The sequence below is a fragment of the Diabrotica undecimpunctata genome, chromosome 1 (assembly GCF_040954645.1).
Source record: "Diabrotica undecimpunctata isolate CICGRU chromosome 1, icDiaUnde3, whole genome shotgun sequence".
Taxonomy (NCBI): Eukaryota; Metazoa; Arthropoda; class Insecta; order Coleoptera; family Chrysomelidae; genus Diabrotica; species Diabrotica undecimpunctata.
Window position 1 is genome coordinate 2,799,915 of NC_092803.1, and position 17,569 is coordinate 2,817,483.

A 17,569-nucleotide genomic window follows, 5' to 3' on the forward strand; every position below is an offset into this window, starting at 1 on the left:
ACAGGATGATTTGGTTCGCCAAGAATTTTGACCAAAATTTAAGAAACGGAAAACCAATTCAACCCCTATGAGTATTTCTATAAGATCTGATTACTAAAATGCGTGATTTGGTTGATCACGAAAATAAAATTGGCTGTGGAGCCTGTATCTAGCAGGATACGAATTATAAGAAAGATGCGAAAACATATTTGATCTGTATCAACTATGTGGAAAGAAATAGACGAGGACATTAAATGTGGTTGTGTAGCAAAATAGAAATGTTAGTATTTGAAGAAGTGATTGTCTAAAGGAACAAGATAAATTCGAGCGTTGGTTAACAAACGAAGCAAAACTCGAGACCGTGATTCGCTAACCGTGCAATTCGTCGTTTCGAATGAGGTGGAATCAGGTCACGTACACAAGAAGTATGTGGATTAACCAACGAGAAAATTTCCTGAAGCCGTTTAGTCCCAAAAAATACAAACATTTACATGAATAGTGAGAACCAGAACACAAAGCACGAAATAGACGAGGACATTAAATGTGTTTGTGAAGCAAGATAGAAATGTTAGTATTTGAAGAAGTGATTGTCTAAAGGAACAAGATGAATTTCAGCGTTGGTTAACAAACGAAGCAAAACGCGAGACCGTGATTTGCCAACCGTGCATTTCGTCGTTTCGAATGAGGTGGAATCAGGCCGCGTACACAAGAAGTATGTGAATTAACCAACGAGAAAAGTTCTTGAAGCCGTTTAGTCACAAAAATACAAACATTTATATGAATAGTGAGAACCAGAACACAAAGCACGAAATAGACGAGGACATTAAATGTGGTTGTGTAGCAAAATAGAAATGTTGGTATTTGAAGAAGTGATTGTTTAAAGGAACAAGATAAATTCGAGCGTTGGTTAACAAACGAAGCAAAAGCGAGACCGTGATTCGCAAACCGTGCAATTCGTCGTTTCGAATGAGGTGGAATCAGGCCACGTACACAAGAAGTATGTGGATTAACCAACGAAAAAAGTTCTTGAAGCCGTTTAGTCACAAAAAATACAAACATTTATATGACTCATAAGAACCGGAACACAAGACACATTTAACACCTTGATTAGTTACCTTAGGGTGCTTTGTGACACTAACGAAACCACAAGTAAGGAGATTTTATCAAAATATTGAAATAAGACAGCGATTATCAAAAGCGAGTAGAAGAAGACAATAAATTCAATCGAAACAAGGTTGTGAGATTTATGAAAATCTACCCTGGCTACGAATAATCATGAAGGCGTGTGGTTTTGATACTTGAATGCGTTTCATAGGCCTCCTTAAATCTAGATCTAGAGAATGCCGAGTATGGCGCGAAAAGTTGGATTTGTTCATTTTGTTGAGCATTGTAAGATACAAGCACGAAAGAGAGGACAATGCAGACATAAATTAACAAATCAACACGAAGAGAATATCTAGATTTAAAGAAGTGAACGGTTTTAAACAAAATCAATTGCAAACAAGTGAGAATATCGATAAAAGGTAAGTAACGAAAGATATAGTAACAAAGAAAATCGAAAGAAATGTGTTTATGTTAACAAACAAGACGTACAGAATGAGTTGGAAAGTATTGTACAAGTAGAACAAAAATAATTCATAAAAATCAACACAAAACAATGTAAAAATGTAAAACAATAAATCATAATAAAACACAATAAATCGTAAATGTAATATATGTATAATTAATGTATGATATTAATCAAAATATATATGAAAGTATTTTACCTATTGAAATTATGAATTATAAAAATAGAAATAAATTTAAAAAATTGCTGTGTAAATATGATCCAATTTAATTATGTAAATTAAATTTAAAAAGAATGCCGAAGGACCGATTTAAAGTTAAATTGAAGAGAAAAAAAAAAACAATTAATTGAAATGAATTAATTGAAACAATGAAATTAATTGAATCAAAGTCAAAGAAATTATTTATCATCCGGCTCGAAGGACCAAATGTTTTGTATAAAACTTAATGAGGTCGCTGGTTAAATGATAATAGATAAATAATAATAAAGATACAAATGCAGTATTTTGTTGGTAAATCAATTAGCGAAAAATAGCAAATATAACTGTCAATAAATTAGGAAAGAAACTGGTCTTACTCATTATTGTTGTCTGTACAAAGAATATAGACTTACCTTTTGAAATATTGATGTTGTAGCCAAGGAAATCTCGTTGGTACCGTCGGGGTGCCGGCCGGCGCTCGATGGCGAGAACCTATCACGCACTAGGTCTCTGTTTCGTTCGCTGTCTGTTGATGAAGTGTCTTGAGTTGAGACTTAAGACGGTCAGAAACCACCCTCCTAACCGTTGCGTGTGGTCTGTATACCAAGAGGGTACACCAATAAATCACTCTATTGTGTTGCGATAATTGTTCTGGTAATACGAACCGTACACTTGTTTCTATATTGGCGACACAAAAGAAGTCAAATTCTTCGTACTTCAACATAATAGATGAGACGACCAGATTTTACAATTTTACCAAAGTCGTTAGGATACAGTATTGAATTTAGATCACATTACAGTACCGTAACAGAAAAATATTAATAGTAAAAATATGAAGAGAAATAGTACATACTTTCCCAAACAATGTATACAATGCTAAAATGATCATATAAAAAAAACATGATGGTCGACGGAGATGGTTTTTTAATTTAAAAATGAACTAGTTATGTTATTAATAAAATTCTGGTTTTGGAAGATTAACTTGATTATAAAATTAAATGACCATTTATATATTATAAATTTTCTAACAGTCAGTTTACTTTCTCTTGTTTTGTTAAGGACATACCTAGAATTACTTAGCTATGTATTTCTTTGCAATTTTGTGCAATATCTGTATGTGAACTTTTTTATTGCTTTTAGTTTTCAAACATGTTAAATTATGTTGAAATGATTTTATTAATAATTTGATATCTAAATATCAATTTTTTATAATATATTTCATCTTTAAAAACAATAAAAATCGATAATTTTCATCACATAATATTACGTGGAATAATTACTCCTAATTATTTAAATTTCAATACCTATTGAGTTCAATTGACCCTCCCCCAGTCGTAGTTCCACAATAAAATAATTTTAAAATCCAAACGCATTTGCTATCTTCTTTACTCCGAATGCGTTCTCTGTTTATTTTTCGCATCGCTAGAGTTTAAACTGAAAGACAGAGCTAACTTTGACGAACTGTACAAAGCTGAATATAGCCGCAAATGTCAAAAATATTTCGGTTTGACAGTGTTGGCATGTTTTTATAATGCATATGTTGTATGCTTCAAATATAAAGAGAGAAAGCTTTTAAAAAGTACATATCGATTATACTATTTTAGAATTCTGCAATTTTTATTTCATATGAAACAATAACGAGTAAATATTTGTCTCTCTCCAGATTAATTGCAAACATCTGTAGCAATCTGGCAACTACTGATTTGACGATTGCCGAATCTATTACCTAATATATCAAAGGGAATTGCCAAAAAAATTTTCTAATAAATAACTGCAATTAATCTTCAAAGAAACAAATATTTACTCATTCTTGTTTTATATAAATTAGAAATTGCAGAATTCATAACAAAATGTACTTTTCTAAAAATCTAAAGCTTTATCTTTTTGTACTTGAAGCATCCAGCATCTACATAATAAAAACATGACAACACTGTTAAACCGAAAATTTTTGTTCCATGTTTGACATTTGCGGCTATATTCAGCTTGTACTTTCGGTAAACTCGACCTATAATTCGATGCCAAGGTTATGTTCATTGCCCTAAAATTAAAATTCAATTTAGTAGAAACCTGATTAAGATCAAATCAGATGGAAGTAAAACAAGAATGTAATGATAATACCTGTAAAGCAGAAGTATACTCTAATAAATCAGATGATGCTGTTCTGGATAGCTTTAAATGTCAAATTAAAGAGGATTCCAATAGAGAAAGTACACAATATGCAATTGATTATTTAGACTTACAGGAATTCCCGAAAAAGACTGAAATCGAAGATGAAAGTGAACTTTGGCCATTTGAAGAAAAACAAAAAACTGAAAAGGGTAAGTAAATAACAAGAATGCTTGTATTCAATGTTATTCATGCATCTTACCAAGGAATATAAATTTAACGTTTTACCATTGTACCTATATAGTTTTGATCTTAACAACACATTTACAATTTAAATCAGAACCCATCATGGGGTGTATATAACAACTTCACCAAAAAGATGAGAGCTATGAATCACCAATGAATAGATAAACATAATATGTATTGATATGTAATCTCTAACAACAATTTTAAGCTAACTATCCTAAAACAAGAATAAATGGTTATCAAATATTGTTATAAACTATGTTGAAACAGTGATTAAAAATGTTATAAGTTTTTTCCTAAAACTCTATTTAATTTTTGTCCCTTTTCTTGCTTAATTTTGATCTATTTTAAGTTGGACCTCTCAATCTAACAATAGTGCAGATCAGTGAATCATTGACAGTATTAGTTTTTCTGCTATAGTTGTAAGAAGCTTTGTTATGAATTGTTTTCCAACTAAAAGATAACATGCCTAAAAAAATGTTAGTACCTAGGAAGAACTAAGTAATTATTTACATTTTTAAAAGAAGTTCTTTTCGTTTGATTCCATATAATAAACAAAGAAGAAAAATGTTGATAATATATTATTACATTACTCTCTTCTCAGAACTAATCTCAGAAGACAACGGCCTAACAGCCCTAACAAACAGTTTAACAAGTTATACGATGTCAGTGAAAAGCCTAACTCATTTTATTAATAAAAATGATGTCTTTTATTTACCACAATTACATATGCTATTATTATAAAATGTAATTTAAAAGCCCATAATAGAGTTTTGTCCGCCTAGATTAGTCAAATCGTATTCTGTGCCTCGTCCCAGCCAGCTCTCTTTTCCAAAACATTTCGTTCTCATTATATAAGACAGCGAAGCTAGCTTTGAGATTCGTGCTGGCAATTCTATGTATCAGTGCGATTTTTTTTTCTAAACGACAATTATTAATGTAATTGTAATATTTGCAATTAATTGAGTTTTTAGGTTAAATAAAGTTAGTTAAACCACATCGTACTTCACTTAACCTCTGAACAGACAGAACAACATAAAAATATTTTTATCATAATTATTTTTATATTGTAATTCAATCAATAGACACAGAATTTTTAAAATTTCTATTTTCTCGTCAGTTGATGCTTTAAATTTTTCCATTGAGGAAAAAAATATATTTTGATTTTTATTTTAGGCTTGCTTGAAGGGGAGGACACATCGGAAATTATGGAAACAGAAAATCTACGTTCATATGATACAGAGCAACATATGAGTCGATGTGCTGAAAGAGAAACATTTAAATGTGATATTTGTTTCAGGCAGTTTTCTCGGGCCCATTATTTAAAAAAACATATGAAAGTTCACCCTGGAGAAAAACGTTACAAGTGTGAAATTTGTTTAAACCAATTTACTTTTGCTAGTCATTTGAAATTACATTTGAGAGCGCACACTGGAGAAAAACCTTACAAGTGTGAAATTTGTTCTAAGCAATTTTCTCAAAAAAGTGATTTGACAAAACATTTGAGAACCCACACTGGAGAAAAACCTTACACGTGTGAAATATGTTTTAAGCAATTTAATCAAGCAAGTAATTTGAAACAACATATAAAATCGCACACTGGCGAAAAAGCTTACAAGTGTGACATATGTTTTAAACAGTTTTCTCAAAAATGTAATGTGAAACTACATATGAGATTTCACACTCAAGAAAAACCTTACAAGTGTGAAATTTGTTCTAAGCAGTTTTCTCAAGCTAGTAATATGAAACAACATATGAAGATTCACACTGGAGAAGGTATTTTCAAATGTGAAATTTGTTGTAAGCAGCTTGCTAATAAAGGTTCCTTAAAAGTGCACATGAAAGTTCACACTGGAGAAAAACCTTATAAATGTGAAATTTGTTTTAAGAGATTTTCTCAAGCAGGTACTTTAAAACAACATATGCGACATCACACTGGAGAAAAACCTTACAAGTGTGACATTTGTTTTAATCAATTTAGTAAAGCAAGTAATTTGAAACAACATATAAAATCGCACACTCGATTAAGAACTTACAAATGCAAAATTTGTTTTAAGGAGTTTGCTCATGAATCTTCCTTAATTGAACACATTAAAAGTCACATTGAGAAAAAACCTTACAAGTGCGAAATTTGTTCATTTGTTTGTACATGCTGATTCATTCAGACATGAGATTCCATACTGGAGAAATGCCTTACAAGTAGTGTGAATTATGTTTAGCCAAATAGGTAATTTGAAAATAAAATTAAGAGTGCACACTGGGAAAAACCATACAAGTGTGAAATTTGTATTAAGCAATTTTCCTGTAAAGTTCATTTAAATAAACATTAAAAACACACTCTGGAGAAAAGCCTTACAAGTGTGAAATTTGTTTGAAGCAGTTTTCTTAAGAAAATAATTTGAAGATTCATTCGAGAGTGCATTCTGGGGAAAAACCTTACAAGTGTGAAATTTGTTCTAAGCAGTTTAAACAACATATGAAAATTCACATTGTAGAAGGTACTTTTAAATGTTAAATTTGTTTTAAGCAAATGGATAGTACATATGGATGGTCTCATACCAGAGTGGACCAAAAGCCGAAAATTAATGTTTTCAATACGACAGTTTAAAGTTATACAGGTGCTATAAAATATACACAATATATTATAATCTTGTTGAAAGTATAAAAGGTTCTAAGAACTATTCAAGAGAACATTTCTTTAAATTTATTTAGTGTTACCCAAAATCGGTATTGGTCTTGCAGTCTTGGTCTTGTTCTTGCGTTTTTGCAAGACCAAGACCACCTAATTTTAGCAAGACCAAGACCAAGAGTGATCGTGCAAGATTTAAGCAAGAATAAGACTAAGCCTGCGAGACTCTTGCGTCTTGCAGTTAGGACTGAGTGTGGTTTTAGCTAGTATAGTAGTCCAGGTATATGCTTAGACTCTATCAGACGCAAAAAAATATATAATAAAAATTTGAAAAACTGGATTTATGCGCATTACAAACAATACCATGAACATACATCATCATCATCACTGGCTCGACAACCCTTTTTGGGTCTTGGCCTGTTCTAGGATTCTTCTCCATTCCGATCTGTTTCGTGCTTTTTATCTCCAGTTTTTTTTAAGGTTGTTATATCATTTTCTATTTGTTCTAAGTATCTCAGTTTCGGTCTTTCTCTTGTTCTTTTTCCTACTGGCATCTGTTTGAATATTTTGTTTGGTATTTCGCCTTCTTCCATTCTTTCTACATGTCCTATCCAACGCAGCCGTCCTATTTTAATGAATGTTATAATATCCGGATCCTGGTATATTTTGTATAGTTCGGAGTTGTATCGTCTTCGCCATATTCCGTTTTCTTTTGTATGAACATACATACCGAATCAAAATATTCATTAAAAAAAAACACATTTGACACGTGCTCGGAGGTCATAATTATAATGTAAAAATAAAATATTTTGTACATTCTTTTCCAGCAGACGACTTCTTCGCTCTGAAATTAATTGTCCATATTTTGAGAATAGCCGCCCTCTAATCATAAAAATAATCTTGCATTGCGACGCCGACAGTAATATCGTATCGATATTTTTTAAAATATGTCGCCCTAGCTAATAAAAAATATAATTGTTACGGACACCCACTTAATAATTCAATTTTTTTTCCCATTATAATTTAGTCAGGAGGAATCTAAATAAATCTTAATCGGTCTAAGACTATAAATTGTTTCTGCTGAGTGTGCGATGAGATCATTCGGTTAAACAAAATTTGCTGAAAGAACGTGGCTAAAATTCAAAAGTAACGAGACAAATTAATAACAGATAATGTCGCCTACCGTGTAAACAAAATACCGAAATATTTAGAATAACGAAGTAACGATATATAATTCTCGGTTTGTTATTAGATACTTATAAAATAGGGTATTGGATAGTAACGAACATAAAGTAACTAGTAATAGTCGTCACTTTTTCGACATCACTTAACTTCATTCGCAATTGAGCTTTCCTTGGAGTCTTATATAATAATTGTTTTTCATCTAATCCTTGTTATTCCCGGAGTGACAAGTTTACAATTTAACATGAGGGACCAAGATTCAAATAGTTTTAGTCGGAGTAGTGAGCGTTGGAGTTATAGATCTAAAAGACCTAGAAGCAAATTTGATGAGTTTTTCGAAATAATTCATGCATCCCAAATTGCTTTGTGTAAATTGTGCCTACATAGAAAGGTTGAAATGAAAATGAACAACAGAAACACGTCAGGTTTAAGGAAGCATCTAATATCTTTCCACAAAAAGGAATTACAAATATTTCTTCCTGAAAAACCAAAATTCGGTGGAGATATCACAAGCTTTTTAATAACCGCTGGAAAAAGTGGAAATTTAAAAAAATATACTTATTACCTTTACATATATTATGTACCTACTACTTTGTTTTGGTAAATTAACGTATCTATTAAGTAGGTATCTCCTTAATTTAAAATAACTTCTTTTGATTATCATTGCTTTTTTTAACTATTCTTTATTTTTTCAAGTTAGTTTTTATATAAAAGTAGAGATAAGATTGGTAAAAACATTTATTTTGCTTTAATAAGTGGATTATAGTTTGTTATCTTATCACCTAAAAAATCTGTGCCCTTGATACGTGTATGTGGATTTTTTGCCCATCATGTCCATCAATCCCTTTCAAGCTAGATAATACAGGCATGCTTATGTCATTAATTTGTTTTTTTTTTTTGTGTTTTAACCATGTTTTAGCACATGTAAGCTTAGTAAATGCAAACGTCCTGGGAACCTCGTGAGACAGTGCTCTCATCCCAAACATGCATTGTCATATCATTTTCAAAATTATGTATACCAAGATTGGAGCATGAAAGCTGCCTCTTATAGTAAACAACTCCTGTGGTTAGTTTAGGAAGAAGCATTACTTTCTGAAGATCAAAACTAATTACTGTAGCTTTCCCTTCTTTACATCTTCATTTAGTTCTGAGCGAGCTAACTGTACTTTTCTGTGGTTCCTGGTTTAGTTTCTTAGTCTTTAACATTGCTTCATCTTTATTTTCCTCAGCTGCCTTTATTTCAATGTTCAACCTGTCACATGTTTGACAGGTATCTTTTCGTGGAGGTTTAAAACTAAGATTAAAGTCACGTCTAAACACTTTTTCATAAAGCGATTGGCTTGGAATTTTGTCGACATTTTTCTCTCTTAAACTATCAACATAGTGTGTGTCCAAAAAACAACTTGGAAAACTATTAATGGAGCACTGAAATATTCAAATATTTAGGAAAATCAATGATTCAAGACGAGTAATTTTTCAAAGCTGATATGTATGCTTTTTAAGTACCTAAAGTATTGGATTAATAAGCCACTAGGAATTTAGTTGTTATTTTCATTGTCATTAGTGATAATGTGTTTTGAAGAGTTTTTCAAATTCATCAAAATTTGTATTATAAAAATAATAAATACATTTCACCAATAAACGTATTTCATTAGGTAACTCCAATCTTCCATGTCAAAAGCTGTGATTTATTAAAATTTGTATTGGTAAGTATAACTAAGACTAATTCTAATACATTGTTTAGTGATAAAAATGTTTTAACCAGAGTCATTGATCAAAAACTACACATTATAGTAGTTTTTAATCATTGTCAAAGTGTAAGCGGTCAATAGTAGTTGTATAGAGTGGTATGTATTGTAACTATACCATACCCACATTTAGGGTATGTACAAGATAAACGCTGGTAGTCAGATTCTCTGACTACGAGCGGTCGATGGGATATGGCCATGATGAACACTGGTTGTCTGTGCAGACACTGTAGAACGTCGACTGATCAGTGTAGCATAGAACTTGAACTTACGAGAGCTGCGAAAAGGCTGCAGTTCTTTTGCTGCTTAGGGACAATCTTTTAACAAAGTTACCAAATCAGAAGGGAAACACATCCAATTAATAAGACATATTTACAGAAAGTACAAACACCTTTTTCCGCGATTATTTTGTTGTTCAACTATTGAATCATTTCATCTGGCACGTTTGTGGAGTCGTAACCTTTGTTCCCGACCGTCATCTTGGAAAAAGAGTGGCAAAGGATTTCCTCGCCGTATCTCGTAAATTATCAACTCTACAGAAAATTGTATGAATCATTTGTACCAATTTAAATTTTCTACAACTTTATTTGTATTACTTTTTATCGTAAAATAAAAAAATTATAAACCAAAATAACTAAAAAATTTTAAACAAATTTTCTATTGGGTCTTTTTTTTGCTCTATTGGGAACAAATTTTAAAAATTTATTGTTTTCAAAATTAGAGGCAAAAGTATATAGAAAGTGCCGGTTAGCTGCAAATGAAACGTCAAATTCGCGTTTGCGGTATTGCCATGTCATTATGTATACTTCGTCTAATTTACATACCGTTCACGTCATCCGCGTAATAGCCCGTGAAGTCACATGATACCAACACGAAATATTTAGGCGGTAGGTGTGTTCTTATTTAGAATCACTTTGCCGAGTACACTGGTATTACAGCCACTAGACATATTTTATTATATACGCGTAGAAATAATATTTAAAGATTTTTATTAATGTTAACTTAAAGAAATACACAATAATATGTTTCACAAAATTATAAGAAAATAGCTACATATATCTCTGGAAAATAGTCATAAAATTGAAATCAGTGTTTTGAAAATTTTTGACGATATTGCCAGGTTTATCCGCTAATCTACCAATGGCCAATTATAAAATTTTTTCTAATAACTAACTGCAACTAATATCAAAAGAAACAAATTAATATTCATTCGTTCGTGTTTTATATAAATTTAAAAAATACCAGATTCCATAAAATAATATAATAAAAATGTACTGTTTCAAAGCATATTTGAGGCATAGAACATATACTTACTAAGGACATGGCAATACCGCAAACACAATTTTGACGTTTCATTTCATAGGTAAGAAGAAGGTTAGGTTTCATTTGTCGCTAACTTAACCGGCACTTTCCATAATAAGAATTCTTTGATGACTTTGATAATACTTTTGCCTAATAGTAATAGTTTTATTCAATTTATTAATTAGCTATGGGATCTAAAACTGAAATTAAAGAGGAATTTGTTGAATATGGCCAAAGACACATAGAGAATCAGCTAACCACACCAACCGATCTTAGGGACTTAAAGAATGGACTGGAAGGTACCTCAGGTACAACAAATTACTACACTAAACAGTGTGATATAATTCCTATTTTTTATTAGGTATGGCAGTAAAAGCAGGCATTAAGGAAGAGCTTTTTAAAGGTGATCCAGTATATATAGAGAGTCAGGTAACCACCACTCTTGATCTCCAAGACTTTAAGAGTGAACCAGGTGAGTATAACTCAGGTAATATAAGTAATAATTATTACTAAAAAATGTGATGTAATTTATATTTTTTAAAGGTGGGAGAGTAAAAATTGAAATTAAGGAAGAGTTTATTGAAGGTGATCAAAGATATATAGAGAGTCAACTATCCACATCTCTTGATCTGGGAGGCTTGACGAACGAGTGTACCTCAGGTGAGATAAATAATAAAGTACAAAGTATGTAAGGTTAACTTAGTTTTATATCTTTGTTTTTTCTATAGTATTCAATACATGTAAGGGATTTCATATTTCAAAGCCTATTTTTTCTTTTTGTTTAAAGGCTACTACAGTTTTAAATGTTTCGTAATTTGTTTGTTAGTATAATGTTTTCATTTGTGATACTTTAGGTTATTGGGCCCCAATTTTGTGTCTGTGTGGTGGACTTCTAATCCTCCACAAACTACATACTTTACACAGTCAGTGCAACTTATTTCATCTTTTTCACATACCTTGTATGCAATATAGGCTTCAAACTACTTATATACTTTGTGATCCATTTCCTTTGCTTATTACATTAATTCTATCACTTTCTTCAGCAATTCTTATTTTGTCCATCCTTGATATGGCCAAACCATTCAAATATTCAGTTGTTCCTCTATCTTAATTGTTCTGTCTACTCCACATTGTTTTCTCTGTTATTAGAGGTAACATTAACAAAGAAAATTTTATTTTATATTTATTACATTTAAATGAGCAATGACTAGTATTGTTTCTGTAATGATTTTGTATTCACTGATTGATAAAGTACTGCAGTTATTTGTTGTTATTGTTTCCATTGCTATTGGTTTTTAACTTTTATTTAGAATGTTTAGCAAATTAAAAAAAATTATACTATGAGTATAATCAAAAGAACATAATGAGGGAAAGTTCATTTCTGTATTAAAAACAATTGTAATTGTTTCTTTATTAACTTTCTTGGTATTCATATTGACCAGAATCTGAATTGGGGGGAACAAATACAAAATACGACAAAAAAACTGAATAGAGCCTGCTACTTGCCTAGAGCTTGGCGGAGGAAGGCGATGGATAGGGACGACTGGAGAGAAATTCTTAAGGAGGCTAGCACCCACGCAGGGTTGTAAAGCCAGAATGATGACAAAACAGCCGTAGACATTCAGGTTACAAATTAGTATTAAGCTGTAAAGAATAAGATTTAATGGAGGAATAAACATAGCAAGCTCAACTTGGGCTATAATTTTACTATATTTATTGTATGTATTCCTTGGTTTCACATTTCCAGTAAAATATTTATACTTGATTTGTATTTTAGGTTATCCCAAGGAGGAGAAAAGAATGGAAACTTTATCTGCACCTTCATCTCATAAAGAAAAATACATAGGTCGACACAAGCAATTTTCTGACACAAACTTTAAACAGTTAATGGTACATACTAGAGAAACACTTTACGAGAGTGAACTTTGTTTTAATCAATTTTGGCAAAAAGATTCTTTAACTAAACACATGAAAGTTTACACTGGACATAAGCCTTACAAGTGTGAAATTTGTTTTAAGCAGTTTACTACTACAAGTCGATTAAAAAAGCATTTGAGAACGCACAATGGAGAAAAACCTTACAAGTGTGAAATTTGCTTTAAGCAGTTTACTCAAGCAAGTCATTTGAAAATTCATTTGAGAGTGCACACTGGAGAAAAGCTCTACAAGTGTAAAATTTGTTTGAAGCAGTTTACTCGAGCAAGTTACTTGAAAAGTCATTCGAGATTGCACAATGGAGAAAAACCTTATGCGTGTGAAATTTGTTGTAAAAAGTTTACTCGATCGTATGATTTAAAAATTCATTTGAGCGTGCACACCGGAGAAAAGTCTTATAGTTGTGAAATTTGTTTTAAGCAGTTTAGCCGAGCGAGTTATTTGAAAATTCATTTGAGATTACACACTGGAGAAAAGCCTTACAAGTGTGAAATTTGTTTTAAGCAATTCACTCATAAAAGTTCTTTGGATGAACATACGAAAGTTCACACTGGAAAAAATCTCAAAAAGTGTGAAATTTGTTGTAAGCAGTTTACTCGATCTTATGATTTAAAAATTCATTTGAGCGTGCACACCGGAGAAAAGTCTTATAGTTGTGAAATTTGTTTTAAGCCGTTTGCTCGAGCACATGATTTGAAAATTCATTTGAGAGTGCACACTGGAGAAAAGCCTCACAAGTGTGAAATTTGTCTTAAGCCTTTTTCTCAACTACGTTATATGAAACAACATATAAGATTACACACTGGAGAAAAGCCTTACAAGTGTGAAATTTGTTTTAAGCAATTCACTCATAAAAAATCTTTGGATGAACATACGAAAATTCACACTAGAAAAAAGACTTTTTGTGAAATTTGTTGTAAGCAGTTTACTCGATCGTATGATTTAAAAATTCATTTGAGATTGCACACCGGAAAAAAGTCTTATAAGTGTGAAATTTGTTTTAAGCAGTTTACTCGAGCATATGATTTGAAAATTCATTTGAGGGTGCATACTGGAGAAAAGCCTTACAAGTGTGAAATTTGTTTGAAACTGTTTAGTACTACACGCCAGTTAAAAAAACATTTGGGAGCTCGCAATGGAGAAAAGTCTTGCAAGTGCGATATTTCTTTTAAACGGTTTGATACAACGTGTGATTTAAAATAACATACAAAAACGCCTGCCGTGCTAAAAGCTTAAATTATTTTTGTTCACGTCCTAATTCTTGGAATTACCATTATTACTTTGATCAAATTACTTTTTGTATGTTCGATCATTGGTAGTAATGAAAGGCAATACTCTGGGAGTATTGGATTTTAGGAAGTATAGGAACTTACAAATTACAGAAGAACTGGAAGAGAAGTGATTGAAAATAATAATAAAAAATGGCTAAGCTCAGAGGAACAAATTTAAATGGCCAAAGAGACAAAAAATCTCAAGTGAAGGTTCGGGCTATTTTCTACACTAAGGCTTGGCTGAGAGATAAAACGACAAATATACGGGATAATGAAATTATATAGATAAGGGAGAAAATGAGACGTTTTAACACCAAAATTTAATGAATAATGAATGTGGGCGCCACTCAAAAAGAGCTTGAGAATTTCGAAGTAATGAACAACAAGAAATAGATTACAATTGATACACGAATCTGAAATACTTAAAAAAAAACTTCCTATTTACCTTGTCTTACTATATAATATACTGGTTAGTAGAAACAAATAAAAAGCCAAAATACTAATGACAAATATATTATTTATTAAATAATATTTATTAATAAAAATGTATTAATTTGTATACATACAGATATAAAGACACGTTAAGATAAACAGTAATGGTGGGGGTGGAGGAACTTTAGAACCAAACGGTCACATAAAATAAATTACCACCACTACTGCGCCAGGTAAAAGGTATTATTAGAGAAACAAATCAGTGTCCGGATGAAAAGTAAAAGTCCTATACTAAGGTTAGTATTTTATCTAAAATAATCCTTGACCAGGTAAGGTCAAAAATGAGAACAGAACAACTAAGGTTGCCAAAAACTGATTACCTTACCTAGCAAAAAGTGAAATTGTGAGGTACTTACAAATAAATAGGACCACGAGCGTCCTAGTACTAATCAAAGTACCAGATCTATAGGTAGGCACTACACTTACGTATAGATGCTGGGAAATACAAATCGCTAGAAATGAATATGGCCAGATTCACTTTATACGACTATTATTTAAAATTCCTATATAAATTTAATTTTTCCTTCTCTTATTGAAAACCTCCTTTAAATTTATTTCCTCCCCCCCCCCCTCTTACATTTAAACAAATTGCATTATTTTAAATATTACTAACCATTACTTAATCCTGCTTTATTTAACAAAAACAAAACTTTTTACTGATTACAAAAAAAAACTAGAGATAATGTACCTGCCTTATATGCATATAAAAAACCTTATTCTAGCTGTAAATGTATACCAGAATATTGATATGAAATATACACAAAAGCTTATCCTTTTTCCAACACAAACAAGTCTTCTTAGGGTTCAATCCTCCTACTGGGCGCGGCAATATCCAAAAACTAGGAAAGGCTGTTGGTGAAGGAAGCCAAGTCAGCTGCTATGTTGATGGCAGTAGGAATTAGGTAGTGGTGTTTTGTCCAGGTAATGTTATCCGATATTATCAACCAATTCGCAACAATATGGGTGTTAATGATATTGATAGGAGTGGGACGAAATCTACAAAATAACATTCAAGAAATATCCAGTAATCTCTACAGGAAAAGTTACTAACAGCACATATTTTCACATTGGATCAACAGCTTATATAGGTTTTTTACCAAAACAAACAAACATGCTGTGGTATGTTGTCAACTTGTGAAGTACTGCTGTCATTTGATGATCTCGTCGCATCTGCACTTTCGATAAAATATCCATGTGGCTCGGAATTTTTTATCGTATTTATAAAAATGACACAAAAACTGCTGGCTATGTCAAAAGAAAAAACATGAAAATCATTATAAGAAGACCTTAACTATGATTTTACGATGACAAGTGCGATTACGACAAAAATAACGATATCTATGTATATCAGAATATATTTAATAACGATAAATACTTTATTGTCTCTTACCTGGAAAAAAGACACGCAGATTACGAAGAGAAAATCGGCCAATCGCGCAGTTGATTAAGACTAATATATTTGATATTTGGAGTTTTTCAACGTTATTTCCTTATGTTAATTTGATGGTAATGCGTACTACTTTTTACTATGCTCCATGCTCCATATTTTCCACATTCTCGTCCACTAAAATAATTTTCTACTTTTCTGCGTGTCTCTTCGTTCGAGTTATCTGACCAACTAAACTTCCGCTCGGTTTTGGACACCAAAAACGATCTTAAGTGGCAAGTGGCGTCCTCTGAACGATGACAAGCCATAGCGTAACGAAGGAAATTTTTAGAGGAAGCAGTATGTAACTGCTACATTCTCCGTCATCTCCAGCAAAAAAATAGGGAAAACTTCCAGAAGTTTTCCCTTTTTTTCCTATTGTCTATGACGAACTAGTTTCAGGATTAACCTGAAGAGGGATACGGCAAATCCGAAACGTTCTGGTATCAGACCACGCTGATGTTATGCTCACTAGTCACACCATTTGCTCAGGAGACGGGATAAAATCAATGACGAAGTCAGACAGTAGGTATACAGACCACGCGAAATATACTGAATTATGCTTGCATACAATATGGAACAGAGAAGGTATTAAGCGCTATAATTTAATTTAAGAAAGGCTAAAAAAAACAAATTACATCTTAATCACTTACATTCTAAATACAACACGATAAATTTACAGACTAAGTTAACTTTTAACTTAACCTGTTAAATTCAAACAGTCCTACCAACTTTAACACTGGAGTGACCTGATTCTATTAATAACCCGAGAGTTCCATGAGGGCCTAATTTATTAGGACTAGTTGAAACTATATTACTACAAACTTAAACATATGATGTAGTTCTGGATATCAACAACAGATCAGAAAATTCAAGGTAAAAGATAATCCATAACGTCTACTTGCTTTCGTAGCGATAGGAAGACATATTTAGGTAAAGACATTAGCAAGCCCACTATACTCATGGTAGAAGGTATGCTAAAAAAAGGTAAGAGAGATAATTGCAAGCCTACATCTAGTCGTGGTAGAGGGTATGCACTAAAGGTAAATATGTCTATATTTATTTCTATAAATAGAAAAAATATTTTGATCAAACAAATCATTTCTCATGTAGCTCATAAATTTTAATAACAAAAACTATTTTGAAATCGTAGGCTTCCACGGCCAGAGTCAGAATTATAGTTTATTCGTCTTCCGGGTTTGGACCGTGTCATTTGTGAGTGACCCAAAAGTGGGTTCATCTCGACGTTTCGCTACAATTGTATGTAGCTTCTTCAGGAAAACAAAAAGGAAAAGAAACAAAAGACAAGAAGATGGGTAGTTAGCAACGGTAACTCAGTTACTCAACGCAACCAGAGGCGAATACTAACTACCAAGATGGGCATTTGGTCACAGTAACTCAACTACTCAACGCAGCCAGAGGTGAAAACCAAATGCCAGGACAGGGATTCACGTCCAACAGCTCAGAACACTAACGCGTCGAGAGGC

General features: G+C 32.0%; 1 protein-coding gene across 4 annotated transcripts; it reads left to right on the forward strand.

The window, feature by feature from the left end:
* Positions 1-3,734: 3,734 nt before the first annotated feature.
* LOC140444069 (uncharacterized) lies at positions 3,735-17,220 on the forward strand. Of its 4 annotated transcripts, none has more exons than XM_072535699.1 (5): positions 3,735-4,063; positions 11,144-11,266; positions 11,320-11,445; positions 11,502-11,618; positions 12,736-17,220. In XM_072535699.1, exons 1-5 carry the CDS (start codon positions 3,832-3,834, stop codon positions 14,094-14,096), a joined length of 1,959 nt encoding a protein of 652 aa, XP_072391800.1. In that variant the 5' UTR covers positions 3,735-3,831; the 3' UTR covers positions 14,097-17,220. The 4 variants fall into 4 exon arrangements, with proteins under 4 accessions (XP_072391800.1, XP_072391819.1, XP_072391810.1 ...); XM_072535718.1 differs by having other exon boundaries at positions 11,320-11,430; XM_072535709.1 differs by having other exon boundaries at positions 3,736-4,063; positions 11,144-11,257.
* The last annotated feature ends 349 nt before the right edge of the window (positions 17,221-17,569 follow it).

Bases quoted from the DNA above. Each gene is read 5' to 3' on its own strand.
- LOC140444069 (XM_072535699.1), top strand. From the start codon at position 3,832: ATGGAAGTAAAACAAGAATGTAATGATAATACCTGTAAAGCAGAAGTA. The intron at 11,267-11,319 runs GTACAACAAATT...ATTTTTTATTAG, and splicing joins TGGACTGGAAGGTACCTCAG to GTATGGCAGTAAAAGCAGGC. The intron at 11,446-11,501 runs GTAATATAAGTA...TATTTTTTAAAG, and splicing joins ACCAGGTGAGTATAACTCAG to GTGGGAGAGTAAAAATTGAA.